The 17,608-nt window shown below is 35.8% G+C and overlaps 1 protein-coding gene across 2 annotated transcripts in view; it reads left to right on the plus strand.

Annotated features, from left to right (window-relative positions):
* GABRB2 (gamma-aminobutyric acid type A receptor subunit beta2) overlaps positions 1 to 16,773 on the plus strand; it is a 155,911-nt gene extending 139,138 nt beyond the window's left edge. Inside the window, exons 11-12 of one of the 2 annotated variants that reach the window (XM_009565043.2) lie at positions 6,873 to 6,923; positions 10,520 to 16,773. In XM_009565043.2, the coding sequence (XP_009563338.1) occupies positions 6,873 to 6,923; positions 10,520 to 10,867 (399 nt within the window). In that variant the 3' untranslated portion in view covers positions 10,868 to 16,773. The remainder of the gene's footprint in view (positions 1 to 6,872; positions 6,924 to 10,519) is intronic. The other variant, XM_009565045.2, reaches the window with a different exon arrangement.
* The last annotated feature ends 835 nt before the right edge of the window (positions 16,774 to 17,608 follow it).

Genomic DNA, 17,608 nt, shown 5'->3' on the forward strand with positions numbered 1-17,608 from the left:
ATTTATTCAGTCATTTTGTTTTTAAATAAATGTGAACTGACATTGCTAACCTCTGCATGTTTAGATAAGGATTTTTTTCTGAACACAAAGACTTTTTTTAAATATACTGAGTTTATTTTTAAAACGATGAGTAATTCTTTACTCAGTAGGCTTTGTATTACGTAAGGTATTCAGTCAGCACGCCTGAAAGTTAGTGTATTGCCGTTACACAGTGCCAAGTCGCAAGCGAGTGAAATTGTCAGACTAATTACATTTTTTCCATCAGAAATTTGTGTACAAGTAGAGAAGATGGTACTTCAATATGATAATGAGATTAAACAGCATATTAATAGGTTTGAATCACAATAGAAATGTTCTCTTGAAGAATGAATGTAGGGCTTAGCAAGCTAAGAAGGTTTAAACAAATATAGGTATCTTTGCAATTCATTGCCCTCCTGACCCACTGCTGTTCTATCCGAATTAGCACACAGTTGATAAAGATGAGATGGCAAGGAAAGAACAAAAAGAAGCTTAACTTGCCCTCAGCTGCTCCTGACATGGTAACTTTCTTCCACTTCAGATTGTCTCAGTTGCTGAGTTTTCGCCCTTCACCTTTTTGACCAAGGAAAAGTCTGACCAAATTTAACCGAAAGAGTTGAATAGTTCTCCTCAGATCTTCCATTTTTAGCGGACTCCACTGTATTATCAGAGTTTTAAGAAAAACAAGACCATGCAATTACCATTTTCACAAGCAATGGCACCTAATGATTTCACCTGTGCAGCTGGGCATGTTGTGGGTGGACAGTTTCTGGCCATTGTGTAGTCTGCAAGGAAACAGGGCTCCCACAGCGTCCTTCGTCCATTTTCAGATTCACTGGCTCACGTATGTGTGCTGTTCGAACACAAAGACTGAGTACCTTCTCTTTCATTGTGCCAACAATATCATCCGTTACAGTAGCACGCTTTGCGACAGAATAGATTCAGCTCAGATATTACTTTACTACCTGCCATTTTCCATGACAGATTCCAGACTTCTTTTCACCACTTTACTAGTGAGTAAGTAGAAGAGCCTGTGCATTTTTTTCACTCTTACATCCATAGATGTCTCCTTTGAAAATAGAGAGATGGAATTAGATGGAGTGTGTTAACTTGAGCCAGCGTGAATGCATTGATATATCCATGGGGCCCTTTGCAGGATAACTTGTGTCGCTTCCCTCAATTTTCCAACTAAGGTGTAAAGATACATTTACAGGGCTGCAGGCCTTACATAATATACATTGCTCCGAAGCAATGCTCATTAGCTCAGGCTTGGCTAATACCTTTGTTTTCCCTCTGACTTACTGCTGACTTGTCTTCAGCCTTTTCAGTCCACGCCAGTATTTATTTCTGTCTGAAGAAATAGTATAAATGCACCTCTAGCGAGGAGGAATTGTTACAAAGGTACCTAAAAGCAGTCAGTGTTTATTACATAGAAGTGCCCCTTGTATCCTACCCAGTAGAGGTACTTCTGGTTCAAAATATGAGTAAGCAGAAGACTATGAAAGCTTTTGGAAAGAAAAAGAGGAATTCTAAAATAACTACATGCACAGACTCAGTTAATAAACTGAACAAGATATTAAAACACTAAAGCAACATGAAGCTCTTAAAATTTTAGTCTAAAGTCTCAAATCCTCACCGCTTTATATTGCTGAAGCTAATGCTGCCCCTTCCCAGATTTCAGTGAAAGCATTCATCCTCTTCCTTTCCTCTCCAAGGAGTTTTCCTCCTATTTGCAGTACAGATAAAACTGCGTGAGGACTGATTCTTGATCGAGGGTCGGAAGGCATTCCCTGCACAGACGTTTATGGAAGGACATATGATAAAAGTAGTCATGGATTAGGAAAGCGCAGTCTTTCTCCTAAATTTACGTTCATGCATTATTAAGGAGCAACTCGCGTATGAAACAATCGGCAGTGCACGGAGTGCTTGGCCAGTCTCTTTGTGTTTTGTTGAAACCTGAGGTTTGATAGGAGTGAAATTTGAGGAAGTTCCAGTTTTAGCCCACAGCGCTTTGCAGAAGCACTCAGAAGGTGATTTATTTCCACGGTCTGTAGTGGTATTCTACATGACATCTGAATAAAGGTCAAGTCAACTGCGTGAGTTTTTCTTTCTGCAGCCGCGCTCCTTTGAATGCCATGTTTAATTAATGTAAGAACAATGCGTGTACACTCTGTTTGTTTAAAGCACAATACCCCTTTTGCTCTTTTAGTTTATCTACAAACCTGCCACCCACCAGTGACCCTGAATTAAATACACTTGTGGTTACATTAATGGATTCTTTTTTGCTATGTATATCATTATTTCAGATTTTGGGGAAATAAGGCACAAAAATGCAAATGCTGTACAATTAAATAGAAGAAATGCATCTAGCTGGAGTGTCTGGCTGGAAAATTTGGCAAATTGATTTCCCAAAGCAGATCAGATTTAAAGACTTTGACAAGGTTTAATTGAATGACCATGAGTCAGCCAATTTCTGTCCAAAAAATAAGCTGTAATTCTAAATGTGCTAGGGGATATAACCCAGTTGTGCTTGTCCTGGGTGAATGTTCGCTGAATTGTGTATGTTAGGGTGACACTAAGTAGAAAAAATATTATTATAATATAGAAGATGAGTGTCAACCCCTTTGCTTTGTTTATAGATTCTAAAGTGATCACTTGTTTGGTTTCTTTTTGCAGATAGCAATACATTATTATGTCTAATTTAGGGGAAATCAATTTCAGGTGATCCAAAATTCATATCAGAAGTGCTTACATAATCAGAATGACAATATCCCAAATTGGAAGGAAGGAGGATACGTATTTCAAATCCTACTTTTGTGGTTTTTGCTTGTCTTTAGTCTATTGGTAGCTATTTGTTGTTGTTTGCTCTTCAGGCTGTAAGACTACCTAGACTGAAGCATGTTTATACTTCCTTCGCTATTTAAAAAAAAATAAAAAACCAAAAAGAATTGCTGTGTTAGAACACATTCTAAACTTTTTTTCCCAATATTTCAAAATTATTTTTTCCTCAAAATATTGGGTTTTTTCCCCTGACAGTAGAAACATTCTACTTACCAGGAGAGGCATGGTGCGCTCACTGTGCAGTATGCCATGGAGATGGCTTGTGTTGCATGAAGATAAAGAACGAGCGAGGTTAACGAGCGGAATAGGCCAACTAACCTAGAAATATATCTAGCTGTATTATTAAGAAAATATTTCTAATATAGCAAAAGAAGTGGGCATCCAACATAAACAAATTGTGTACTTGTATATGTATTTTTTTTTTCCAAAGTGTGTTGGAGTATGTATGCATACATGGATCTTAAATTTAATGAAACAGTCATGCTGGGCTATTAAGACCTAAGTTTATTGGTAAATTCACTTCATAAATTTTTTGGGGTATTAATTGCTTTCCCAGAATTCCGCGTATGGAGAAAGACAGACACCAAGGCTGTTGTGTGCTGTATAGTGCTTTGCTTATCATATTTGACTTCAAGCAAGAAAAATAACATCTATGTATTTTACAGAAGTCAATTCTAGAAGAGCAATGGATCTGCCTTATTTTTACTCTCTAGCTCATATATCAAAACCATAACATTATACAAATAATACCTTAGAAATTTTGCTAGTTGTAATGATAATCAAACATTTCAAGCATTTTTCATCTTTCATGAGGTCTTCTTATATAAGCAGTTTTCCTGTGTTTCTGTAGTACATTTTTGGTGTTAGGTATGTCTGTTGAAGTATATTTTGTAAGACAACATAATAGGAGAATTAGCTTATGGCCATAACAGAGGTTTAATGAAATTTTGGTCTTATTTATCATAAATGGAAGAGAACACCTTCTGGGATGCAGGTCCTTGCTGATGTGTTTTTCATTTACATTATATCCAAGAGAATTAAATGTATACACGTAAATGGGATGATATTTTAACAAATAAATAACAAATACTTGATCAGGAAAATATCAGCAAACATCTGGCTGCCTAACACCTTGTTCCTTGGTGATAGAGTAGGATTTAGAGCTGTTACTAATTGGTACCCCAGAAGGCTTTTATTCTAAATGGCCTGCATTTGCTTCCTCCTAAATGTCTCAGTAGTAAAAAATTGTTGCTGAAAATTGTAACTGACATTTCAAAAATTCCAGTTCTACTTACATTGCTTCTGTTTATGTTTAATTTTCTCCCTTTTGAGTACATACAAAATTTGCCTTGTAAAAGTAAATGCTTTCTGGAGGTTCAGATTAATTTTTAATTTTTTCATTTTTTTTCCTAGAGAAGTTTTTAGTGCTTATCTTTAATATAGAAGAGATTTTGTGTTTCATGGAAGGGTTTTTTTTTAAGGTAGAATTACCTACAAAGAATTGGTTTGATCTGAATGGTTATTTTCCAATCTCCTAGACAAAAAAAGAAATCTGTACCTGAAATTTCTAGAAGGGAGGAGCAACTGTTATTAAATATCATCAATATGAAGCGTATTCAAATTTGAAGACTTCTCAATTAGAATTCCCCTTAAGTAATAATTAGCTCCACCGTTGTGATATATTTTCAACCTTTTCTTCAGAATCCTACAGTACTTATAACTACGTTATCAATGTGTTACTAGTGAGAAAGATTAAGAAAGCACATACATCAGAGAGTAAAACTGGATGCCTAGAAATGGAACTACAGTTAGAGCAGTGTTACAGCTCTTTGTCTACGTCTTGCATTTTCTCTCACTGTCTTTTTTTTTTATTATTTTTACAGGTCTCTTGTTTGTTTTACTTAGATTTTTTAGGCTTTACAAAGCTCAAGAAACTAAAGAAAATTCTGATTGAATTTGCAGAGTTTCTCGGGATTTTCTGACCAGAAACCAATGTAACCTGAAATTATAAGTCAACCTGATTTTACTGTCCTCTAACTACATGCTTTACAGACCCAAATCTTAGGTGGATAATGCAATCTAAGCCAATGAATGCTAATGTGGTTTTGTAAAGAGTTACTGCAATGTTGGCAATAAATTCATTTTTGTACAGACAGTGGAAATACAGTGTTTGTTACATTCTTAAAGATATTGGTTTACATATGGATGTTTAGAAATATTAGGCGTTTGTGCTTTATGAGTTTGTGTAGCTTTATCTCAGCAGACTCTCTTATCATGTCAAAAATGTCTGTATAGCTTTAAACAAGTACCATTTGAAAATCATTACTTCTTTTTTCTTCCACAGTGAACCTAGCAGCACCCTATACAGGACTATCTGCCTTCCATACATTACCTTTTGTAGTCAGTGCAATCCCCAGAGATCAGTGGTTCCTAATAATAAGTCAAAGCTTGCTGGTGAGGTGGAAAATCCCTATTAATGTAAAATGCACTTCATCCTTTCACCTAATCTTGCCAGAGCTACATTAACTAGTCAGGAATAGGATGTTACTGGTCCTCCAAGCAAAGCCCAGCTATAAGAGGTGGGAAACTGCTACAGATAATACTACTGGTTTTATCTCTAATAAATTTAATTACGTGTCTACACGGTCATGTTGGTCTTCATTGCAAAAAAGGATCTTTATTTCTGTCTTCAATTCTTAAGAATGTCAGTTCACAGGACCTATAAATGCTGATATGTAATCTCAGGTGTTGATCTTTGTAATAGACCGTGTGCTTCTGTTCTTCCCTCTTGATTTATCTCACCGTATTTTGCTTCTGCCTGGTGCCTAATTAAAAAAGGATATTTCTTTTGAATTTACAGCTGTTTCGTTTCACAAGGTTTTTCCATTGGATATTTCAACCCTACTGTCTGTTTTATCCAAGGCTTGTGAGCCATTCTTCCATAAAAAGAAGCATCAGTACTTGCATGTAATTGAAGGTTATAGGTGAAAATGAACAGTATATGAGGAAATATATGTGTCAATAGTATATCTTTACAATTCATCAATATAAGTTTACCTCTGACTTTCAAAGCTGTGTTTGGCGTATGAGCAGAGCATAATCACCAAGATACCTGTTTACTATGTGTTAGCAGTTTCAAAGATCTGTTCATCCTTGGAGGATCCTCAGTGTACATACGTGTGTGTGTGTGAGTTGTAATTTCCTTGTATTTTACAGTTTATGTTTTAGTGTAAAAGGAATTCCTCAAGAAAGCCATCATTTTGGAGTTTCTAGGTAGCAGGAAGAATATATAATGGTAACATTTCTACAATTCCCTCTGTATTCCCTTTGTTTGAAGCCATCAAAAAGGTCATGGCTTCTTTCAAGGTTCCTGAGTCAGCTTTTCTTCTAGTTGACCTGGACCTATAAATGAATATCATTTGCATCATCTATTTTGTCATCCACCCTTAAAATTGATTTATAAAAAGCCCACCCTCTTGCATGATTATTGAGCTCTGGTCATTTTTCCTCCACTTTGTTTCCACCTTTTATTTCCATGGTACTTGCTGCTGCTTTTTCTTCATCTTCGCTTCCTTCCTTCCTTCCTTGTCCCTGGGAATTTCTCCATTAAGTTTGAATTCTGCTGTTCACCATGAAGAGTCTAGTTCTATGGTTGAACAATCCTTCAGCACCAAGAGATCTTTTTAACCTTCTTCCACCTCCTTTTGAAACCACTTTAACACTTTTCCTGCAGAATAATTTTAACGATTGTTTTCATATCATCGTATCTTCCTTGGTCAAGTGACCAGTTGGAAAAACTACATTTACATCACAGTTATGTTACCTTGAGGAGCAGGGCAAGGCAGTAATAGCACCTCTGAAGCCAGAATATACTTATGCCAGTTGTTGGCTTAGAGGTCCCTATATCTTTTAATTAGTTGTCCTGTTATTACCCTAGAGTGCTTTAATTTTAAATGAAAGATAATAGCTGCCTTATCTCTAAGGAAACTGGTCTTGATTTTATTAACTTACAGGACAGAAGAATAATTGGCACATATCATTGTCCAGAAATGTATTCAACAAAGGTATCTTTCATTGTTTTCTAATGTTTTTATCCTCAGAGACTTAAAGTTCAGATCCTGACCACTTATGGTCATTAAAGATCCCATGGCACTTTTTTATAGCGTGGTCATCTCAACCCCAAGCATCTGGCCAAATATCAATTTGTGTAACTGTTCTGCTTACCTAACATTCCCCACCACCACTCACCCACCCCATAGTTTCAATTGGCTACAGCATTCTCCATTTCCTCTACTAAAATATAGAGATATTGTTCTGCACTGTTAGTCACCACATTTCACCGGAGGTGATTGTGCTTCACTGGGAAGTGAAGTGGTTCTTCTTTCTAAAGCTTGTAAAGCGCTTTGGGATCCTTTTGAATGGGCAGTGCTCTGTATAATAAATGTAGTTTATTATTGTTCTATCTCAGGCTTCATTTAGTTATAAAAGCATGTTTTATTTAGAGTTGGGCGAACCTGCTTGGTGGAAATAACACCCTCAGCTCTCTCTAATCTCTCAAGAAACCTTTTGTCAAAGGTTGAAAATGTGCATTAATTTCTTTATAGGTTTTGTTGTTGGTTTTGTTATTGGCTATTTCTTTGTCTCTTTTATTTTTATGTTCATTTGCACTTCCACATCGGAACTTTGGGAGTTTTTCAGATTGGAAATTCAAACTACCATGAAAAATGCCGTTCTTGTTATAGTCAATCCACCATTCCAGGTGCAGGAGAGTCAAATGAATATTCAAGAAGCACCTGAACTTTGTGGTGTTTAAGTGGCTGTTTTAACACTTGAAGGTTCGCCCATCACTAATTTTTACTGTGTTTTGCATTATTTTTACTGAAAGATTCTTGTAATATGAAAAAATGCTGCGCTTCAAGTCTGATATCAATGGGATATGTGCAGATGACAACACTTTGCCCTAAAAGATAGTTCAGAATATTGCTAAATATTTTTTTCGGCCCAGCATCGCTAATCTTGCCAAGGTTACCAGATATCTGCAGCAGTTTGCTGTGCTGAGAAATTTACTGATATGAGAACAGAACTGAAAAAAAAAATGAAAGGAAAAAGTTATTTGAACTTGTTATGTCAGTAAAACGTGTCTGTATCTAACTCTAGTAAACTAAAATTACTTTTCTTGCATTTGTATTGCATAGAAAGTATATGAGTGTGTTAAGAGCACTCAAATTTCTGATATCATTGCAGATCACAAAGATAAAAATGCTTAAAATAGATTCATCCTCAGAAGATTTAAGATGTGAACACATTTGTTGCTTCTAAAATCTTTCCAAAGATAATATCTCATAATACACAATGTTGGGGTGAAAATAACCCAGGCTCTGAGCTAAGGGGTAAAACCATTGCATTAGTGGATGTTATGTCAAACTTCCCCTGATGTCAGTGGAAGTAAAGTTTCTATTCTTTTCTTCAGGCTATGTGAAACCATAGGAAAAGTAGTTTCCAAATGGCTCTGCACCCCTCTTGTAAGATACTTCCCAGTAGAGAGATACTGTTTGTTTTTAGACTTTCTTGGGATCAATGAATGCCAAGTGTATATATTTTCTTTCATTTTCAGGATGCTGAAAGTCTCATTATTTGTCCGAGATCTTCTAACAAAGATGAAAGCCAGTTTTGTCTCACCCTGAAAATCACATAGAAATTTTCTAAATAACTATTTCATAGATCTGTTTGAAAGCTTTTGCATACATTTGCTTTTCTTTGTATTACGATAACAGGATACTATTTTTGCCTTAGTTTTGTCTAATGCAGATGAGAACTGATTTGGTGGCCTTCCTGGCTAGAATGCCATGTTTCCTCATCACGTGCAATATCATGCTACAGAATTCTTAAATTGGAATTTCAATTCAAATTTCTTATTTTTCTGCTGCTTCTCAAAAAAGAGTGATTTCCATAACACACTAGAAAACTTAAAGATTTCATGCAGCTTTGATGGAAAGCAAGTAAAAAATGCGTGATTTTTGGCTGCTTCACATTAAGTTATTACATTTAATATAAAACTAAAATATAATGAAACTAGAGGGGTGCAAGCTCACATAGACTGGGAAAAAAAGAGGGAGAGAGAGAGTGATGCTTTTTTTATGCATCACTTTAACAGATGTAATCACTCAAATGGCAGTGTTTCAGTAGGTCCAAAGTATTTCTGTGAGTATCCAACTTCCCAGTTCATAATGCTGTGCAGCGGATGCTGCTATAAAGCAATGGTTTTCAACCCAGTTGTCTCGCTGTTGCCTGTGAAATAGCGTATTTCAGGTCTCTTTTTTTCCTAATGGCAAATACAGCACTACATGGGTATCACAGGGAGGTACCTGCTGCTGACTGCTGCCTTTTAAGTATTACAGCGTAGGCTGATGCCATATTATTGTTCAAAAAAATCCACAAAAGTCACAATTTGTGCACTTTCAAGAGTAATCGCAGTATATGTGACATACATTATAAATTAATATTGTGGATGAGTTATTCTTAAAGGAGCTCTGGGTCAGTTTCAGCTGTTATTTGGTCTGGAGTATGTCTGCACTACCATCACTAAGTCAGTGTACTTAATTAGCTGCTTATTAGCCATTATTACTTTTGAAGTATTTTTATTTAATTGTAATCTGTTATCACGCAATTCAAAAGATATACTTAGAGAGAGCTGAGGAGAATTAGAACTTCTTAAATAACCTTGTATTTGCTTTCTATAAATGGATTATTTTGAAGTTCTTCTACCTTACTTGAGATCTACTCCAGATTGCCTAAGAATAGAATTTAGTTCCTCATCTTTGAAATCCTTTTCATTGTGTAAGGGTATTTTTTACATCATTGAATTGATTATTTTTCCACTGAACTGCCTTTTAAAAATATATAGTACCTAAATTTTAGTACCTAAAACTACCAATTGAAACAACTGTTCAATGTACATTTGATGTGATTACACTCTATATATGTTTTTCCTTGCTCTAAATTGCAGATCTCTGCTATTCCAAGCGTTCTGATCTCCACTGCATGCACTGTATTTATGAAATGCATTAGCGTTGGGGGATGGAGTTTCTGCATAGGTATAGTTAGACTGTGCTAGTGCCTTTCCCCAGGTAACCAGTAGTCCTGCTTGGAATATAGGGAATGAAAATTTGTGTTCTCTTGTGCAGTGCTCTGAGCCTCATTCTACAGAGGCAGAGACTTTGGGAATACCTGAAGGTTTTGTCAGAGCGGAAACTTTCATTTGAAAGATGCAAAACCAAAGCAAAGCAGACCCTTTTCCATTTGATTTCTCTCCAAGAAATACTCAAAACATTCAATGTTCACCCCAGACATCCTACCCGGTGGCATAATCCCACTTAGAGGGGCTGGGCATCTACCCATTTCCAAGTATGCTTCTGCTCAATGAACATGGGGTCTGGGGGGATACTATTTATTCCTTTATACTATACTGGCCGTATTACTCCTTGAGTTCACAAATAAATTACATTAAATATAGTTACAGCTATGCTTAAAGTCTTTGAGAGAGGCTGACATGCAAGTGAATTAGTAGCGTTAGATCAACCCCTTGTCAGCATGGCTTCAATTTGCGATTGATCGGGCTTCCTTTGTCTCCTCTTAAGTGTGCTTTCTTATTTTCTTACAGATGGATCCACATGAAAATATTTTGTTGAGCACACTTGAAATTAAAAATGAGATGGCTGCCTCCGAGGCTGTGATGGGGCTTGGGGACCCTAGAAGCACTATGCTGGCCTATGACACTTCAAGCATCCAGTACCGGAAAGCTGGCTTACCCAGACACAGCTTTGGTCGCAACGCCCTGGAGCGACACGTGGCACAGAAGAAAAGCAGGCTACGGAGACGTGCATCTCAGCTGAAAATCACCATTCCTGACTTGACTGATGTAAATGCCATAGATCGATGGTCGCGCATATTCTTCCCGGTTGTTTTTTCCTTCTTCAATATTGTCTATTGGCTTTACTATGTGAACTAAGAAACAAAGCCACACAGGAAGCAAGAACTGGATTTCTCTTCAAATCGGTTGTACAGCCAAAAGTGGGACTTAGAAAAATTCTATTCAGGACAAAAAGTTATTTTAAAACACCTTAGTTGCTGGCCCACTCTATGGTCTGTTTTTACAATGTTTTGGTTGTATCTGCTAAATCGTAAATATGTTAAGTTGCAGTATGGACGTATCCCCTTAACAAAACATAAGTGCATTTTGAGTGTAAAGGCAAATAGGATTTTGACAATCATTTCTGTTGTCCCTTACTTTGTCTTGGTTTTTTTTTGTTTGTTTTTTTTTTCCAATGGCCATTTGATTTCAGTGATAAGAAATCGTTGAGCACATTTGAGAAACAAGTTCTAGTTTCAAGAGCAGTACATACCATTCCCAGGGAAACTGTATATCCGAGACATGCATCTACACTTTAAGAGAGTGTATTGAGTTGTTATCATGATTATGAAACATATACACTTTACCTTTTAAATGTGTAAACTTGAAAACAAGTAGTGCCTATTATCTTTCCAAGATGATGAATGATGGTCAGAGGTTTCCCAACCACATTCAGGTATTTCCTGTTATTTATTGAAAGAACTAAACCTTTGACTGATAATATTAGGGTTGGGTGTTTGCACAGAAGCTGAAGCAAAAAAGCACTAGTTTTGTTTGTATTTTAAAGAGAGAACATATGCTCACAATCACAATGACTGTAGTTGTGAACATTAGAGGAATGTAGCAATAGTCTAAAAATGTGTTGGTTCTCAGTGGGTAGATATGCTTCTGGTTTGTGTCAGGGAAAGGAAATCATCTGTCCAAAGTGCCAACATTGCTTGGCCAAATAGTAATTCTCTAGGTGGCTGAAGGAAGCCGATGGTGCCCTGCCTTTCTAGGCTAGGGAGAGCTAGAGAGCAGTTGTGAAATGCAGGTCCAAGGAGAAGGAAGGCTACGTGTGTGTGTGTATATATATATTTTTATATATATACTGTGCAAATGAATGTTGTCAGTTACAGTACATAGCTTAGTCTGAAATACTCATGCGGAGTTGTGTGAGACTCTTCCAAGTTTGCAATCTTTCCAGTGTTATACTTGCCCCTGTTATTACGCTTAACACCTTTCATGCAGTTTGTTTAAAGGTATCGTACTTCTTTCAGCAGTAAAGATCCAAGGATATGTGCTTCTGAACAAAAAATGCTGACAGGGTACGTTCTCGGTCTGGATTAGGCAATACCATTTCACTTTTTATTTTGTTTTCCTTAATGCGCTGTTTTAAAGGGACAAATTTGGTAGCCTTCACTTTAAGAGTTTAGTTACACTCTGGATTGTTTCCTGCTTCAGGTTGATGTCTGTTGGAAAACTAGCAAATTTCAGTTTTGCTTTAGGAAACTTTTTTTAAAAAAACGTTGGTTTGGTGGGGTTTTTTTTTATTCCTTAGAGTTCTACTTTAAAGGCGAAATAGAATAGACAAGAAAAAAATTTTATAGGCAAATTAGCATTTGCCATTTAGTCCATTGTGGAATTTTTTTCTGTAATAAAAACAAAAAAAAATGCAAGAACTGTATAAAAAGTATAAAACTGATGGCTTTTACTAAATCAGCTCCCCAGTGTTGTTTGACAGACTATTTAATGAAGCAAATGCCACATGTGTTGTATCTATGCTACCTCTCATCTATGTACAAATTTCTGAAAGAAACTAGAATTCAATTATCTTCCAAATAGCGATGGACTTTTTTTCAGACAGGTATTTTTTTTCCCATTTAAATATTCCCTTGGCAATACTTTAAGACAATTCTTTTGTCATAAAATATTTTCTTTCAATTTTTCATTCTTGCTTTGAAAAAGTAATTTTCATACCAGTTTCTGTGTATCTTTTTCCCTATTTGACAATGACTGGCAGTGCTAGGAGGAAAACGGTTCGGGGACATAATAGGCCAATTTTCTGACTTTGTTTTGAGCATATAATATGCTTATTTCTGCTTCAAATGGGAGAGAACAGTTTTGAGCCTGAAACAGGATTTGCCAGGCATACACACCACCTGTTGTTTTCAAGGGAGTTGTGTGTGTGTTCACGTATACAGGTTCAGACTCTGCAATATTTAGAGACAAGCTTTCATCATGTGATTAACTTTCCAAGTAAAAATGTTGCTTTTGTAGTCACATACTTAATTTCTGACTGCATTTCGTGCAAAATGCAATAAGTTTTGTAGATTTGAAATTTCATTTGAAATTTCAACTGAAATTTCATTTGAAATTTCAACTGAAATTTCATTTGAAATTTCAACTGATAGGTGTGAATCATGTTGGAAATTTTTCGCAATTTTAAGAAAAGGAGCCATATCAGAGTGTAGTATTTCTCTCCCGAATCTGTTATTTAGAAATGGTATTGATTATCATAAATAAAAGCCGTCTTATAGTATTCTTCTGTACAAGCTTTTCTTTCATTTCAGTAATCGCTGTCAACTCCTTTTTTATGTCACAGAAGCATAGTGTGAACACAGGGAGCTCACAGCCTACTTGTGGTTGATACAACTCAAATATAAAACCTTACAGAGAATATGTTAACTCTCTGCACTGGTTTATTTGTATCAGCTATTATGAAAACCACAGAGATTGAATCCTAGAACTGCACATTAATATATCTGAAGTTACAGTACAAGCCATAAAACTCTCTGATATCGCTATTCAGAGAGAGAAAGAAAACGTCTGGTTTCTGCTCAGGTGTCACTAGGAAAGAGATGTTACTGGGGGGAAGGAGCACTTTTGCTTTTAACTTTGTCCTGGCTATTAATGTGATGTACAAAATTAGTGAAAGATAAGTATCTATCATTTTGTACTAAGGCTTAACACTGTGATACAAAAAGATGAGGGTGAGAAAGATGCTGTCCAGGGAAAACTGTAACTCGAGCCCCAGGTGAGCACTTGCTCCTCTTCTGAGGTACTTGAGTGAAAGTGAGAAATTGGGCCAACATACGTGAGAGATGGGGCTTGCTATGTATGCTACCCTCCAGGTAAATTAGAATAAATTTGCTTTTACTTTAGAATTGACTGAAAATAAATATTCTAGATCCTTTGAATTGTGTTAATTGCTGTTAGTTTCAATAAGCAGAATATCAAAGTTAATAATTTAGATAAACCTTGTAATATAGTTGCACATTTTATTGTTCTATTAGACATGATAGCCAGCAATTAAGGTGTTTTTCATCTTTGTGAAATTCATGGGCAAATTATGACTATAACATGGCACAGTTTTAATGAAACCTTTGAGATCAATCTGTAAATATGTACTGTACATGACTGCTAGTAAGTATGATACACATTTTCAGAAATGAAAATTCATGCAACATATTTCTGTGTTTGCATAAGGAATGTTATGTTTCTATCCTATCACAGTTTAATGACTGGGAAGAAAGACTCAAGCAATGACATTGTGACCATTTCTTTTCTCATTCCCAGGGGAGGAAAACGGAGTCTTAGATAACAGCATATCACAGAGTCCTTCAGAGAGTTTTTACATTCTAATATAAAGGACATAAAATCTGTAAGGTACAAAAGCACAATGCATAGAGAAAATGAGTGGTGGTCTTACACCCGGGGAACAAATCCTATTTATTTCTTACAAATATGCATTAAAATTAAAGCTCTATTAATTTTCACTATAATTATTAGACTGTGTTCCAATTCTATACTGTAACACAGTACTAAACATAAGTGGACGGATGTTAAACATTATCCAACTGTATGTGCATATGGACATATACCTAATTGTCTATATGGACATATGTGTGTAAATGTACACGTACTGAGTGTATATATGCACACACATTCATATGTTGATGTGTTAAAGGAATAAGCTAATAATAGTTTTGTTTCTGCCATCAACCGGTGTATGAATATATTTTTGAAAAAAAAAAAAAGATTAATGTATTTAAAAAAAAAAAACAACTTACTCTACAGGGTACCTGGGCATTTCTATATCAGCAGATCAGTGCTTATAATTCGTATGGGGTATTGCACCATTTGACATGATGATAGTACTGTACCTCCTAGCATCTGAAATTAGACTAGTCCTCACATTGCTTGCCTATTTCTTCTCTCTCTTTTTATAACAGCATTGTCCACTAGTAAGTTTTCAAAACCAACAAATCCCTTAGGGAGCCAAGAAAACAAAAAAAAAAAAGGCAAAAATATTAACTGTTTCTAGAAAATAATCTAGGGGTGGTATGGCCAGGGTACAATACTATATCAGTAGTGATCATACATTTTGCTGTGTGTACATAAAACATACAATGTGAGCAACCATAACTTAAGCTGAACGTGTGTAAATATTATCAGATTTCTTAAACATTTTTAACTTCTAATTTGTACTTTATGGTAAGGCAAAAAGCTAATTCTACTTATGATTTAGGTTTATGTGTCCTAAAATTATGTAAATAATTAAATAAGCTGTAAATGAGCAGTCAATAGATACAGTAATTGTTTAGTGACTTTTTTTTTTTACTAAGTACAATAATTGCAGTGCTCTAGCAGAGTAATTTAAACACCCTTTTGCATAAACAGATTTGGATTCCAGATATTAAAAAGTACAGAAAGTACTGTAGTGTAAAATAGCCATTGTGGCGATGTTACTGCTAGCACAATTGATTCTTTTGTATCATTAAAACGTTCAGGCAACAGAAGATAGTAGCTTGGCACTCAGTACTCAGATTAGCATAAATAAATAGGGTCTGGCTTTCACTTACAATAAGGCACCTTTCTGTCGCTCCAGGGAGTGGAGTGAAGGAATCCAGGGTAAGTGAGAATTCAGCTGGTGGGGATTTCATTACAGAAAGCCTGCGTATCGCGTCTGTCTGTTTCTGAAATCTGTATCTCTTATGGTATCGAATAGTAGACTTATATTTTTCTTTACAAAAATAAAAAAGGATGTTTGACTGTCATTATATAGTGTAGTCCCCCCCAAAGCCAAAGAATCTTCGCTCCAGAAATTGTTTAAAAGGGAAATCTAATAAGTCACTGCTTAACACCAAAGGTAAAGCTTAATAAAATGCACTAGGAATTTTGTCTAAATCTTTAAGAAGCAAATGGAATGTTGATCAAAACTACTGCCCTATTCTACTTTGTAAAAATAGTAATAATTTCAATATCCATTAATGTAAAACTGGAATAGATCATCTCTACAAGAATATGCAACACTGACATTTCATAAGTATAAAATTATTTTCTTCTTAAGTGCTTTGACAAAAAACGAAACTTAAATGATGAGAAAACTCACCTCTACTTTCATATTAAGGGTTGTATTTTTTTAATGTTTTTCAGACATGAGGTCATCTAATCCAATTTGATAGCATTTTGTATGTTTTCACTGTTACTGTCGATTGACAGGTACTCTCACCAGGCTGTATTGTTCATGGTCTGTCCTGTTACTTTCAGTTGAAGACAAAAAGAGCATTTGAAACATGATTAATTCTAACGAGCTGACTATGATTTGACTTCTATCACGTTTTTATTTGCATGGGTGTTTAAATGGTTCTGTTAGTACTGTCTTTGCACAGTTCTGATTTATCTTTTTTTACTTAGTACTATTTACTTCATAATGTAGTAATCATCAGCCTTACTAATGACCTTGTAGCCTTTCTTATATGCACATAATGCACATTTTCCAATGGCTAGAAAATGCAAAATACTAGTGGATATCATTGCATCAGATCTTCATGTCTTTCTCAAAAGGACTGCTAACCTCTGGGATATAGGAGGTAGTAAAATGATGATTGTAAATGAGTAGCACATAAGAGATATTTTCTTGAATTTAAAATTATTGCAGCCAGTTTCAGCATGTAAATATATAATAATGTTGGCTAGTGTGTAATTCTTGAACTAAAAAAATATAAATAAAGAAAACCTAAAAGATGTATATGTAGTTGTGTTATGTCGGGCAGGATTTTTTTCTCAAAGCTGCAGATCACAGTTCTCATCGGAAATGAATGTCTGTGAACTTGGGTCAGAAAGGGACACCGGCAAGTTGGGCGCTGGGGTGTCTGAAGTGCGTAGGCTTAATATGTGACAGAGTAGCTATAACACGGTGTTAATTTGCCTAAGCAGGGCTCAGGGGGAATTGAGTGTCTGGGGAACAAGAGCTATGTAGTCAATAAGAAAATGCTGAGATCAAAGGAACAGCTGAAAAAAATCTCAGAAATTCTTCTCAGGGTCAAACCTTGTGAATCTGTTACTGATAGTAAGTTGCTGGTGTCTTCCTTATAGAAATAAGATAGCAGCTGTTCATGGTGGAATGGTATTTCATTTTACAGAAAAAGATCTAAACGGCGTAATGTCTGTTTACGTGGACTTAATATATGGAAGATTCAAATTCCATTCTTTCCTGTTCCTACTTAACATCTCACAGGAGAGATCCTGGAATACCAAATTATTGACCCTTTCAGGGTGGTGGATTTAGAATATTTTCCTGTTGGAACAGCTCTGTTGCATAACAAAAATAATAATAAAAAAATCAGGATTAACAGACCAGGAGGAAAGTGCAGTCGAGTATGGACATGAAAGGGATCTGTGTTGTTATACTCCATCTGCTGACTGTTTTGTACAAAACTTTATTGGCGGTCACCGGGACCAGAAGGTGGGTCTCTTCTTGTGCCCCCAAGATGTCAAATGTCCACTGATACAGTTCAGTTCTTCTTTCTTCTTTTTGTCCTAGGAGATCTTGAGCATTTAATAGACTTCAGAATT

This window comes from Cuculus canorus, chromosome 14, assembly GCF_017976375.1.
Source record: "Cuculus canorus isolate bCucCan1 chromosome 14, bCucCan1.pri, whole genome shotgun sequence".
NCBI lineage: Eukaryota > Metazoa > Chordata > Aves > Cuculiformes > Cuculidae > Cuculus > Cuculus canorus.